This window comes from Carassius carassius, chromosome 25, assembly GCF_963082965.1.
Source record: "Carassius carassius chromosome 25, fCarCar2.1, whole genome shotgun sequence".
Lineage (NCBI taxonomy): Eukaryota > Metazoa > Chordata > Actinopteri > Cypriniformes > Cyprinidae > Carassius > Carassius carassius.
This window is the reverse complement of record NC_081779.1, coordinates 8,961,343-8,976,216: the sequence shown is the minus strand read 5'-3', so window position 1 is coordinate 8,976,216 and position 14,874 is coordinate 8,961,343. Positions and strand designations below refer to the sequence as shown.

Below are 14,874 nucleotides of genomic sequence, written 5' to 3'. Positions count from 1 at the left end.
AAAATCACAAGCCTGTGATGTTTATGTAATATTTTGAAATTGCCTTTTTAGAACATCTTAACTGCCAACACTGATACAGTGGAACATTTTTGCTTGAGTTAACTACTTATTTAATTTTACTTTATTATTATTATTTTTTTTTACAATAAATGTAAGCTTCTGTAATGTTTTATAATTTCAGTTACATTACTGCTTGCTTTTAATTCACCAAAAGTGTCTAAATTTCCATAATCTAGCATTCATAAAATTAAATAATTCAGTTTAAGTATGTCATTTTTTTTAGGCATTTCATATCGCTGATATTTCTCTCACTGTAGGCGGTGAGCGTGATTTCACCAAGTACAACACGTTCCTGGATCAACATCCTTGTTGATCCTGGAACAACATTCCAATCAACCAATCAGAATAGAGACATAACTTTTCAGGAAATATCTGTTTTAGGCTTACAATCAGGGTTAGGTGCTTCTACACCCTTGTTAATCAGCTATCATTTCCCACTGATTCTAGGAATAAATTATGGGTATAGTTAGGTTTAGGGGTAGGGATTGGGTTAAGTCTATATTATTGTACAATAATGTTGATCCAGGAACATGTTTTACTTGGCAAAATCATGGTGACGCATATGTAACGGAGGCCAGTGTGTAGGTGCTGTACAGGTAAACCTTACTCCCCGATTTCAAAGAACGCACAAGTGACTTTAGCCTTCTTGTTCGTGCGTCCGCCTCCCATGCTGGGGACCTGGGTTTGAGTCCCACTCATTTCACCTGTTACACAAATTGTAGGAACAGCTTGAATCTGGTCTCTTTAATAGGCTATTTTAACAGATTCACTCATAAGATACCAACAAGGAGCTTCCACATCTCCATTTATTTATTATCACAAATTATTTACTACTTATTTATGTTAATACTTATCAGTAGTTATGTTATGTTATGTTATGTTATGTTATGTTATGTTATGTTATGTTATGTTATGTTATGTTATGTTATGTTATGTTATGTTATATGTTATGTTATGGGGGTCTAAAATCTGAAATTAACAGAGCCTGGGCCAGCCCTGCACGGAAGCATTGTATAGGATTGGTTCAGGCAACAGTCCTTATCCTCCATGAAATGCACTGCACACATCTGAATATTTGTTCTGGAACAGTGTTGTAAATACAACTTAACCACTGATTTCTAGTTGGGTCCTCTTTTGGACGGCCAAACAAAGTAGCTTCGCTTTCATAAGGATACACACAGAGTCTCCACAACATGGAAATAGCAAGAATGAAAGTCACGCCTTCTTTCTTTGTGTGAACATTTGGGCGGTGTTATGCAAATCTTTCCACTTCACGAGTTAGCATTAACATATAATATGGTAGAGCAATTAGTAGCATATTTGGCGTGCTGTCTGGAGGGAGGTCTCCGAGCTCAGGATAGAGCCCAAACCCAGAGAAGCCCCATCCAAAGAATGGGATGAAATTAGATTAAAAGGTGGGGTGTTGTGGTGGAGGCAGGATGCTGGAAAACTGTCATGGAAGAGAGGTAAATTGCCTGTATATATACCCCTATTGTGCTTGTTAAGGTGATTACCTGACGAGCTCCAGCTGGGCCAGACTGATTATCTGGTTGTGCTCCTCCCGAAACTTGTTAATAAAACATCATATTGTGACGAGCCATTTCTGGTAGGAGTTGTTGACTCTTACCGTTTTCATATAGAATATCACTGCATCTCAATGTTCATACTTATACTAGGCCCTTAAAGTATGTACTCTTTTGGTGATAAAAATGTACACACTTTTGAGTGTGTAGAAGAAGAGTAGGCAAGATTTGGGACATACTATCACGTCACACAATTGCATCTTTAAACGACCACTCTGTCACTCTGATCTGCCAGTCGCAGGTCTTTAATGCAGAGAACTCTGCTTATATTTTCTGCATAACGATGCATTTAAAAGTTAACGACCAAATGGATGTTTATAAAAGTTCACATTGCTGTTGCAAATGAAATATAACATGGATAACAATAAATATTTTTACCAGGTTAAATGTTGATTATTAGTAACTCAAACCCTTTTTTTTCAAAAACTTTTTGTAAACCTCTCTACCTAACCGTCGATCGCGCGCATCCGCCACATTTGTAGTTTTTCTAACGCATTTTATTTGTGTTTGTAGTTCTGGACCGAATCCTTCGCCAAAGCGCAATGGATTGTGGGCAATTTTAGCCTTTAGAGTGTGCACAGATCCACACTTCAAAAATCAACTTGAAATAGTAGACCATGTGGGAACTTTTGGCATACTCTTTTCAGCATACTATGCTTTGGGACACACTTATTTAGTATGGATAGTATGAACACTGAGATGCAGGGTCTCTCGTTGGATTCTACGCTTAAGTCTTTGCAACTTTACAGATCTTCTTTATGCACCAAAAGCTTGTAACACTCCAAAGAGAAAGGAAAAATGGAAATCGCATTATAAGACTCCTTTAAATGGAAGCACTGTGGTTCAGATATTCTTGTGCAACTAGTATATAGACTATTTCAATTTCTGAAAGCCATTCCAGTTTTTACTAGTATTAATTACTACAAATTATTATTTAGTATAACTAAATATTTACCATCATCTATTCAGGTTTATTGAGTAGCATACTGGTACTTTATAGACACACATATCTTTCCCAACTGCTCTAGCTACTACTTAATGTATAGTTACTACTAGTTTAATTGGAATAAGTGCCAGCTGCAATCAAAATACATAATGCTGTGACATAAATGTGATTAGTTGGTATCTGAGTTCCACATATGATTGGAATAGCTATATAGTAGTAGTTGTTTTAGTAGGATGGATTGCTTACTAGAAATTTTAAGAAGTTACAAAAAGTGTTAGTGTAGATCTGTGGTTTTCAAACCAGTCCTTCAAGCACCCCCATGCACAGTTTCTGCGTCACCCTCATCTATCACACCCTATTCACTCATCGGCTGGAGACTGCAAGACCTGAAATGGGTGTGTCAGATATAGCCTAGTGAGACAAACGAAATGTGAGGTGCTAGGGGTGCTTGTAGAACCGGTTTGAAAACCACTGGTGTATAGAGGCGTAGTGTTAAAACGGCTTGCCACATGCACTGCACTGACATGGTCAACATGAGCGTTTCCTCATTTCTGTACTAGCGCGTCCGCAGCAAGAGGATCTACGGAGGAAATACTGTCCGTCAGACAGACACGAAACGGCTTCTTGACTGATCTATGCCAGGTACGTCCCATAATTCAACCGATTCTTCAGGTTACAGGGGATTTGACACTGAACAGGCTCTTCTATATGAAAGCAGGGAGATACGTGATAATAAAACTTGAACATATGTAGCAGTGCATGTTACTAAAATAAGTTACTAATACAAGGGAATGGTTGCATCGCGATCGTGACGCTTTGGGGCTTCCTAGGTGCGTAGCTACGAAACACTTGCAGTGGAATCTAGAACAGACACGACGCGCGAGAATGAAACACCAACAAGTTTCCACACGCAGGTCTCCTTGACGTGTTCTGCGCAAATCCGATGGGAGATGTTTGATTTGGGTATATCACATAATTATGTGATTTCGTTTCATCGCATGCGGGATTTTCTGTCATTGTCAGAACCAAAAGCTGCAGTTTAAACGTTATTTTTCTTCCATTGACATTATCTTTCAAGATTTGTCAAGACTGTTGAAAACCCTGTGTGAGTTTCAAAACTGCCAATGACTTTATTACGTTGTTTAAAATAAATTAACCAAGTAATACAGATTGTTGCATAATTAGGTTATAGATAGTTAGTCAAATATAAGTGGTTATTACCTAGATCTAACTTACTACCTGGGTCTGGCTAACAAACCACAAAAATTACGTGACATTCATACTCAGAATTCGTGCTCCGCATTTAACCCATCCAAAGTGCACACACACAGAGCAGTGGGCAGCCATTTATGCTGCAGAGCAGTGGGCAGCCATTTATGCTGCAGCACCGGGGAGCAGTTGGGGGTTCGATGCCTTGCTCAAGGGCACCGAAGTCGTGGTATTGCCGGCCAGAGATTCGAACCCACAACCCTAGGGTTAGGAGTCAAACTCTCTAACGACTAGGCCACGACTTCTACATTTACACCGGATATTTCTTCTGGATTTAGGGTTTTTCAAAAAAAAAAAAAAGAAAGAAATGAAAGCTGAAAGGCATTACTGATTGCATAATTTTGTCCGATTGTAAGATAAAATGTCAGGTATCCTGTGTGATTCATATGATAACATCTAGTTAACTGCTTTCACACAAGTCAAAACTGTATTTTAACATGACTCAGTCATCCTAACTTAAAGTTATTTTGGGTTCAAAGTTATATTTGCTTGTGGTGGGTTGCTTGGAAGCTTGAACTAGAAAAAATAATGTCATACAAATATTTGTAGCTCTAAGACCAAAATCAAGGATGTGGTCATTATTTTGGGCATTTTATGGTTGCAGATGTGATCTTCGATACAGCAGGAAGTTTTCAGGCTTTGGAATTGCTCTTCAAGTTCTTTCTTTGATCTTGTATAGAAGGGAATGAAAGCAAGTTCATGCTCAAATCTCAGAATCCACTCACTTGAACATGCAGGCGTAAGCACACATTTGACAAAATAAAGTAGCTAACATAATGTGATGGAAGATAAGCTCTATCCTTATAGTGTATGTACCTTTTAAGCTAAAATGTTGCTAAATGCAGTAATGATGGAAAAATGACAACACGAGCTGAGACTAATTTATGAGCACAGTTTTACTGGAAATGAGTGAGTAATTTGACACAGCCGAGTGAGTGTTGCTCCAATGAAGCAAAAGAGGAGTATTTGTTGTGCAATGAAGGCTATTGTTCTGCTCTTTGGCTTTTTTCCTGGTATTTTACTGTAGGAAGCTGAAGTGAGATGGGTGGTGTAATATTTTGGAAAAGCTATTCCGTTCCCCTAAACACAGCTGATGTGCACTTTAAACAACGCAACTGATGTACAAACACTTTGAATGTCCAGTGTGCCCTTTAAACTTCAGTTTGGCACACTGAAATATAGGCTGTTGCCTTTATCATCACAGAGCAATGCAGATGGATTTAAGAACATTGTGTAGTGTGATTGCATCTGTCTATAGCGCTTGTCTTCTAGATGTGTGTTATGTAAAATAACGTTTTCTTTCCAAAGACACTCTCTTGCTTGTTTTTTTTGCTCTTTCAGCTTCTAGCACTGAGCTCTGATTGGCTGACTGGGTGTTCCAGACACCGTTAGACTTTGATCAAACACTTTAATACTTTTAAGTACTTTTTCTAAAAAGAAAATGTGTTTGGTTTGTTTCTGTGTGAAACTAACAGCCACAATGCTAGACAGCCTCTTGCTGGTGTGGTTATATCATTGCTAGGGTATTCTGGGTGGTTGTAATGTAGTGTGTGTTTGCAAGGGCATTTATGGGTGATTGCTAGGATGTTCTGATTGCTAGGACATTGCTAGGTGATTGCCAGGGTTTTCCATCTGGTTGCTAGGGCATTGTTAGAATGTTCTTGATTGCTGTTGCCAGGGCTTTGCTTTACGATAACAAGGGTTTTCTGGCTTGTTAGGGCATTTCTAGGATTTTTGTTGCTAGTGTGATCTGGTTGGTTGTCAAAAGTGAAGTTTGCTTCAGATCTGGAGGTTTTTTATATATATATAATAAATAATAATAGCCTTGCTTCTCTCAGCAGTCTTTGAGAGAGAGTCTACTTGTGCACTTAAGTGTTAGAATTAGTGTCGGTTCACCTTCAAATGCAACAGATTTGTCCGGCTTTCAAATTAGAACTGCCATTTGCAGTTGCTCTCAATGCCATATTTTCCACATTCACAGCAATTTTACATTATTTATATCAATTGCAATGTATTGTGAAATAATCCACCTCCAGTATCACACCATTTATACTTATAGCTCAAATGTTCTCCTCTGAAATGGATAAATGATCGATTATATTGGTAGACAGGCAGATGGATAGACATGCTAAAACAAGACCTTGTTTGTTTTGTCACTCCACAAATAATCTTTTTCCTCCCAACACCTCCTCATTCAATGTCTCATTTCTTCATCCCCTGGTGACAAATTGTGTTAGCCACTGAAATCCAATTACACCACAACTCAATGTGGGGAATTGGCTCTTTATTTAATAATGCATTAATATAATCATGGAAGGGTAACTGAGGTCTTGGCAGCACTGTGTTCATGCTCTGTGCTGCACATTGTGGCCTATTGGTTTGTCCACACTTGGCTGAAGTTTAAAGGACTGTCTTGTTTACGTATGTTCGAATTGCTAAAGCATTTAGTCCAACATTTTTTCTTGTGTGTAATTCTGGTTTATCAGACCCTCTGGGGTCTCGTAAATTATTTCCTTATATCTCTTCTTTCTGTTCCCAGCTAGTATGGTTGTGCTGTCACACCTTTAAAGGCTGCCAGAGCAGTTAAAGTCATAAAATGCTTACTTAATAAATGATTGTGCAAGTTTAGTTAACTTCTTATAGAAATGCTTTCTGTTTGTTTGGAGTTCTGTTCAACTGAAATAGGCCACTTACAACTTCCTGTGGTTTTTAGGTGTGGACCTAATACTTACCCCAGTATGAGCACTATACAGTAGCCCATAGCTTTCCTTTGAACATTTACGGACAGAGGACACCGAAGAGACAGAGAGAGAGACAGCAGCATGGCTGTCTTCAAGCTGGATAATGTTGAAGATCTTTATGAGATTGGAAGCGTTTTGGGAAGGTAAAGAGATGCACATCTATTTAATTTCTCTTTTATTATCTTTCCTGGAGAAAAAAAATTGATCAGATGAAGGTACCATGGTATGTACTACTGTTCAAAAGTAATTAAGAATAATAAAAAAAGAAATGTATACTTTTATTCAGCATTGATCCATTAACAGAAAAATGTCTTTCAAATAAATATCGTTCTTTTGAACTTTCGGTTCAGTGAAGAATCCTGGAAGAAAAGCAGCAAAGTTGTTTTCAAGATTGATCATAATAAAATATTTATTGAGAAACAAATCAGCATATAAGAATGATTTCTAAAGGATCATGTGTCAGTAATGATGCTGTAAATAATTACATAATACATAATAAATTACATTTTAAAATATATACTTAAAAAAAGATAAAATACAAGTTTTACATTGTAATAATTTCACATTTTTATTGTATTTTTTAATCAGATTAGCTTAGCATAAGAGAGTTCTTATCTCTATTTATTCTGTCTGTTGTCGTTCTAGTGGTCACTTTGGACAGGTGTGTGAGGTGCGTGAACGGGCCACTGGTGTTCTGTGGGCAGGGAAATTCCTGAAGCTGAAGAAAGGTGCAGGAAGCAGGTTGGGCCTGGAGAGGAAGAGTGTGGAGAAGGAGGTGGAGGTCCTACAGAGCCTTCAGCATCAAAACATCCTGGCTCTCAAAGATGTTTTCGAGAGCAGGTCAGAGGTGGTTCTCATCGTTGAGCTGTAAGTATGTGTTTGTTTTTTTGAGATTAAAAAAAAAACCTTGGAGGAAACACACCTGAATGAAGGTGATAGATAGAGAGAGGAGGAAGATTCTATATAGAAAACAACAGAAAGTTATGATTTAATATCACCTAAAAATAAAAAGTAAAAAAAATCTGCATGAATAAAATATATATTTTAGGGCCTCTTTTTTATGAACCTTTATTTCATGAAAATGAACCACGTCTCCCACAAATTCACATCATCATAATGCAGAAAGAAATATGGAAAGTTGAACTGAAAATTAAACTGAATTACAGTTGCACTTTACAATTTAAATACTATATTTAATAATAATACAAATGTTTGCATTACATGAGAATAATAGTATTTCTTTGTTCTTTGATTCATTCTTCTTTCTTGTTGATCTTATCTAGCATAAAGGGTGGCGAACTCTTTGATTTCATCGCTGAGAAAGAGAACCTCACAGAGACGGAAGCCATTGAGTTCATGAAGCAGATTCTGGAAGGTGTCCGCTACATGCACCAAAAAAATGTTGCCCATTTCGACCTGAAGGTAGGAAGGAAGCCCATCTTTCTGCTAGCCTCCATCTAAATAAGTCAGAACAGCAAACCAATTAACCACATGAACAGTTTCAAATGACCTTCGAAAGTTAATTTTAACTCTTTGTAGCAAGCATGTCACTTCCTATAAAGATTTGAGTGAGGAAGCAGACCTTTGGGTGTACCTTTCTCACCCAAGCTGTCACCTCGGACCAAAATGAATTTTACACTTCGAACACAACAGTATTTATTCAGAAAAAAGGACAAATATCTTGATTGTGTTCACTTTGTGGAAATGCTCTAAATCCACTATATTTTAAAAAGAACTTGGTTTGGGTTGGATGAATTTCAACATGAGTTTAAAAAATGTACAACCCAATAAACTAAACGTATAATTTACAATAAAAATCAGTAACCTTCTTGTGTATATGGCAAAAGACATGTTCTTTTCTTCCTTCTTGTTCTTCAGCCAGAAAATATCATGTTGTCTGACAAACACGCTCCCCATCCAGACATCAAGATCATTGATTTCGGCATGGCTTATCGCTTTACTCCAGGAGAAGAGTATAAGAGTTTAGGTGGAACCCCTCAGTATATCGGTGAGTGGTTCAGTCTATGTGGTTTGGGTTCAAGTGAAAAGGCCATAAACCTACACTGTGCAGACCTGAATGCTTGTCCAATACCACAAGCATGAGATATGCACTACTGTTGAGGTCGGAATTTAAAAAGAAAAACTTTTTAGTTTTTTTTGCTCAACCAAGGCTACATTTATTTGATCCAAAATACAGTAAAATCTGTAATATTGTGAAATATTATTGCATTTTAAAGTATTTCTATTTAAATATATTATAATATAATAAATAAAAGGATATTATTCCTGTGATGGCCACACTGAATTTTCAGCATAATTACTCTTTAGTGTCACATGTTCCTTTAGAAATCATTATAATATGTTTATTTGCTGCTCAAGATTTTATTTTATTTTTTATTAACAATGTTAGAAACAGTTGTGCTGCTCTATATTTTTTTGTGTAAACTGTGACACATTTTTTTCAGGATTCTAAGATGAGTAAAAAGTTCAAAAGAACAGCATGTATTTCATATAGTTTTGTGACTATGTGACTTGTGCCGAGTCATAATGCACACGGGCTAATTTTATGAGCTACAGGCAAAAGTGAAATATGTCGATTTTGAGGTTTTCACAACTGTCAACCGAAGCGTGCGCACAAAGACGCCTCCGATTGCGCGCGATCCCGATAAATATACAGTACACAGAATTACAGTCTTTAAGTATTCATGCAAACATAAACTGTTATGTCTTAAGTGAACATTTGGGGAACCGTTGGGGAAAAACATCTGATGTGTAACATTATATTCGATCCATGCATTACAGTAGGTCTTCATATATAGGCCTCTGTCTCTTTAATGTTAATCGAACAATATAAGGAAAGGGAATCACTTGTTGCTCTTGAGTAAACTGCTTTTGTAGTTTGAATAATCAAGTTATTTGTACTAGACAGACTAAAGGGATTTTTACATTTGATTATTTGTTTTTCTAACTTGAATGCTTATATGTAAAATCAAAAAGGTAATGCATTATTTGTTTCTTTCTTATATTTGCTCTATTGTTGTTTTTTGGCATCTGTTGTTATTTATAATAACAAAGATAACATAAAAAATAGGCATATTGTGATTATTTATATAGTAATTATTATTAAGAAAAGAACTGGAGGAAAGGATGTAACGTTGCGGGTGATTTTGCTTTGGAACCTTCAGAAAACCTATTTAACTAGATTTTTCTTAAAATTGACTTGATGACTCCATTGACAACAAACGGGTGTAGCTCAGTCTTTTTTTGTCTGATTCCAACAAATCATACATCACTCTGAAGGCATTTTAATGGAGAATGTGAACATAAAATTAGCTCATTTTGACTCATTTTGCCAGCACAGGTCACATATGATTATGCATCCTTGCTGAATAAAAGTAATAATTTCTTAAATTTTTTTAAATCTTACTGAAGGTATTGTATTCTTAACATTAATATGTGGTGGTAACAAACCTCTGTACTTAAGGGGGTGATAGAGATTTCTGTGCTGTTAAACTGGTTTTGTTATTATTTAAGCAGCTAACAATACATGTGTCAACAGCTGAGTGTGTGTGTTTGCATTTATGTACCTGTAGGTTTTGTGAAGCGTGTGCACATATTGAGTTTGCATCTGCTCCAGTGTGTGTTTGACTCTACACATGCTTTAGTCTCTGCATGCATTATGTTCCTACCTTTAGCAATATGCACAATTTTTATTTCTAGCGGTCTCCATGGAGACTGAGTTCAAATGACATGGCAGAGCTCTTTAAGTTCAGCTGAAAATTGAGTGGACAGGAACAGAAATAACTACTGTTAGATCAAATATGTGATGTCACTGCTGATGTACAGCAGAAATGTCTTTGAGTCATACATCACTGAGTAACCTAAAGGAAAAATACTGAAATGGGACAGACACACACACACACACACACTCACACACTCACACACACACACACACACACACTATCTGGTTGGCCTGCTACACTTATCAGAGCTCTTACAGAATGCAGATGCACACATATTTTGTCCGTGTGGCCTGAAACTGTGAACTTCACTAGACTAGAGAGAGACTGCATTATTTTCTAACAACCAATACCAACTAGGATACTTTTAATACTGAAATGCAAAACAGAATTAGTTTTAATTCTGATTTTGGACACAATAACAAATAGTCGAATCATTAAAAATATACATAATATAAATAAATATGAATTATAAACTAAAACCAATGTATTAAATAAATAAATGTAAATATATTATTAAATAATAATAATAATAATACCAATAATAATAATTTTACTAGATTTTGTAAGATGTAAATAGTCTTAATGCATAATATGAATATTAAATAATAAATAATGTATTAGATAAATACATAGTTTAATAACATAATAGTAAATGATAATAATAATTAATATAAAATAATAATGTTATTAGTTGTTGTGAGATAAATAGTCTTTACATAATTGAAAAAATACATTTTATTTCCTATAAATGCTGAATAAATGTAATTGTACATAGAAAAGTGTGAATATTGGTACAGTACAAACCAAGTATTATTTCTACATGAGGCAGAAGCGGTATGCTACTTGATATTTAGCAGACCCCTTTGTTCAAAGTGACTAGCACTTTACTTATCATGAGGACATCCTTTGTGAAGAACTAGAGGTTAAGTGTTTTTCTAATCACATATGATGATCTCAGTAACACTCAGAGTCACGCCTACTTATGGCTGAACCAGTTTTAGCTGCCGAAATCCTCAGTAATGAAACTATCACCACCACTTTGTTATTTCAAATGCATTTTCATTTGAACAGGTTTGTCCACTTTAAAGAAAAATTTACATTTCCTGGTGTACTCTCTCTCATGTTGTACCAAGCAGTTTGTGTTCAAAAGTCATGTGGGTGAATAAGTGATGAAAGTTTTTTTTTTTTTTACTATTCCTACAAGTTGTTTTCAGTCACAAAACAACTAGAGATTAACAGGTGATGCCTTCATGCCTAGTTTGTTTGTTAGTCAGCTACTGTCCGGCCAAAGCTCTTTGAAACGTTTGATTAATGCAATAAAATTGCTGATAAAAATGCTGAAGAATTTATGAGAGCCGACAGAAGAGTTGGAGATTTTCAATTTTACTTTTATAAAGCATTTGTGTCTCTCCATCTGTTTCAGCCCCTGAGATTATCAACTTCGAGCCTCTCGGTACAGCAGCAGATATGTGGTAAGTCCTACCTGATTAAATTAGCAACACAAACACTCATACATACATGGAAATATAGTCTTAGAGTGCTTAAGGGAGTTTTCGGTCATGCTCAGACTTGATTTGTCTTCCTTTAACATCCCCAGGTGCTCGTTAAAGTGCATTTGTCTCAGCATGTATATGTATTTGTACTTCATAATATGCATCTGAAAATGGATGTCATGTGCGAAACATTGTCAGAAGGCAAACTATTTTGGCTTTTGACATAACGCAGTAGCTATCATCTGCTGCGCCAAAGAAAGCAACTCAAGTCTAGTTAGCATAATGTTAGCATAATGCTTGTTCGGTTTACATCTCATTTGTTCCTGAAGCCCAGCTAGTACAGCACGGCACAAACGAAGCCAAGGTCATGGGTTTGATTTCCAGAGAACACTGATAAAATGTGAAAATTCACTTTGGATAAAGTAATATATTAAATAAATAAAGTTTCTATATCAATATGTAGTCCTGAGGAATTATAGTTTATACTCATATGATATTAAAAATTGCATGTTAAATGTCTTAGAACTCTATACATTGGTTTTAAGAGTCAATTAATGATGTTTAATCATGTTCTTGTGATGTTTTTCAGGAGCATTGGTGTCATTACCTACATTTTGTAAGTAATTTTCCATTGTTAATCATACTATAACACTCCTGACGGTCAAACCCTTTAAGAATCGGTCTGCAAACCAAAGTGCTGTTCCAAATATTCAGATTTTAACTGGGACATAAATTACCTCTGAAATAAAGCCTCCCTTTGACAAGCAATGTGCTTTTTTAAGTTTATAGGTCAGGTCCCGTGGGTTGAGATGAGTGATGTCAGAATGATGTCATGAATTTTCTATCATCCCAGATTATTGTAGAGAGATATTTCAGGGATAATACCTGTAGAAACTGTTGTATTTTGATGGAAACTCTGTTTGCCATAATCAATTTTTACTTCTTGTACTTTTTTACTACATTAAAATGTGTATTTATGCCATCAGTTTGAGCGGCCTGTCACCGTTCCAAGGTGAGACGGACGAAGAGACCCTGAGGAACATTGTGGGAATGAAGTACGAGTTTGAGCCTCACCACTTCAGCCAAACCAGCAACATGGCCAAAGACTTCATCCAGAAACTGCTAGTTAAAGACCAGAGGTGACAAGAATCGTATTTATTATATTATAATAATGGAATAATTTAATCTTTAACTGTCTAATCTGAATATTTTATGGGGTTAAATATTTTAATTCTGCTTTTGTGCACTTATATTTAGTGAAAGGATGACAGCAGAAGAGTGTCTCATTCACCCCTGGATTAAGGTGAAATGCATAAACTTGCCCGCTTCCTCATATTATATTTTCTGATTCATTTTACCTTCCCTTCAGGATCATTTTAGTCACTGTTTTCCGCATCCATTTCTATTTCAGCCTCTCAATAGAACTCAAATAGCCAAGAGGAACCGCTCCTCCATCAACATGAAGAACTTTAAGAAGTTCAACGCGAGGAGGAAATGGAAGGTTGGTGTTCGTGTCACTGCTGTGGGTTTTGTTAACAATGTCAGAGAAACTCACTATTGGCTGGAGTGTGTAGATTACTGTGTCGATACTCACAGACCAACTTTTTTCTGTCACAACCTGTGTGTCTCCGTGCATGCTTTGTCTTTCATGTCTCTCAGTCATTCTCTGTCCCTCCTGAAGTATTAATGAACAGAATCTAGTTTTGCTTTTATTTGTCATATGAGTCAATCAGTCATATCAGTTTCTGCATTCAATACCTTTTTATATTGTATCAACAGCTGTTTTTATATAATTTGATGATGCATGCATTTCATTCGCTGTGATGCGAGTGGTAGCATGTCTCTTAAAGGGAAAGTTCACATAAATGTTAGTTGTGAGTGACCAGGGGCTCTACAAAAAGCAACAGAAATGATTAAAATGTTCCTTTAAGTGTCTGAACAGGCTGTTAACACTACCTTAGCTGGCTTAGATGACTCCCTTCTCTAAACTAACAGACCTATGAGTAAAAGAGAGACACCTGCTGTTCAGTAGAAACACTGAGTCATTACTCTGTCATGATGCCTTTTTGTTGCTCTCCTTCTGTCTGGATTGTGACAAATATTTTGCACAGGTAGGCTGTGATATTTATTAAAAATGAACTAACTAGTTGATTTTCTAACCACACAGATGTCCTTTAACATGGTTTCAGCATGTAATCGGTTTTGTCGACTGCAATTACTGTGTAAGACCAGCGGTACTGAGCAACAAGAACTGGTAAGAATCTCATGAAAAATACAATTTTAAAAGCGTGTTAATTGTTGCAAAGATTTTTTCTCATTACTGTAATGAGAAGTAGCCTACAGGGCAAATGTGCTTAATTGCTATAAATAATGCAATGCTTCTTTACTTGTTCTGGTGTGTTTTTTTCAATCAGAGAGACTGTGAGAGCGATCAGGAGGACACAGGCACAAAACCTGCCTCTCTCTTACGCAGACGTCTTAGTAGCAGTTCATAAATCTCACCGGTTGAGGGAGTCAAAAAAAACAAGTATCTCCCTATAACGAGACTGCAGCGCTCATTCGACCAATAGTACTTCGTACTGCCAACAGGAGGAGACACGGACCGCAATCAACAGGATCTCTTCATCCATCCGAAGACCTTGAACCTCGGTGCATGCAATTGCCCAATCACCAGCTGCATATCCAGTTACAGTGGATGACTACATCTGAAAGAAAGATGGGGCCATGCAATCATTGTGCTTTTCTATGGTAATATGCAAGCATGTTCAAAGAGTTCTACCTCTGACAGACTGAGTGTGTTCTACCTGAATTACTGAGGAGAGGAGGATTAGGCGTTTTCCTTAAGCTAAGAGTGTTTTTATTTTCAGATTTATTTCAGTGGGATATATGTATGCTATATACACTACTGTTCAAACATTTGGGGATGTTTTTCTTTCAAAGAAAGGAATAGTTTTTATTCAGCAAGGATGCATTACATTGATCAAAAGTGACAGTAAAGATATTTATATTGTTACAAAAAATATGTATATATATTTAGAA

General features: G+C 36.4%; 1 protein-coding gene across 1 annotated transcript; it reads left to right on the top strand.

Moving 5' to 3' along the window:
- The first annotated feature begins 3,035 nt into the window (after positions 1–3,035).
- On the top strand, positions 3,036–14,667 carry LOC132104107 (death-associated protein kinase 2-like). The gene is made up of 12 exons (XM_059509334.1): positions 3,036–3,231; positions 6,572–6,742; positions 7,245–7,466; positions 7,883–8,021; positions 8,478–8,607; positions 11,766–11,814; positions 12,425–12,451; positions 12,822–12,974; positions 13,093–13,138; positions 13,247–13,336; positions 14,003–14,089; positions 14,250–14,667. Exons 2-12 carry the CDS (start codon positions 6,681–6,683, stop codon positions 14,328–14,330), a joined length of 1,086 nt encoding a protein of 361 aa, XP_059365317.1. The 5' UTR covers positions 3,036–3,231; positions 6,572–6,680; the 3' UTR covers positions 14,331–14,667.
- Positions 14,668–14,874: the final 207 nt, after the last annotated feature.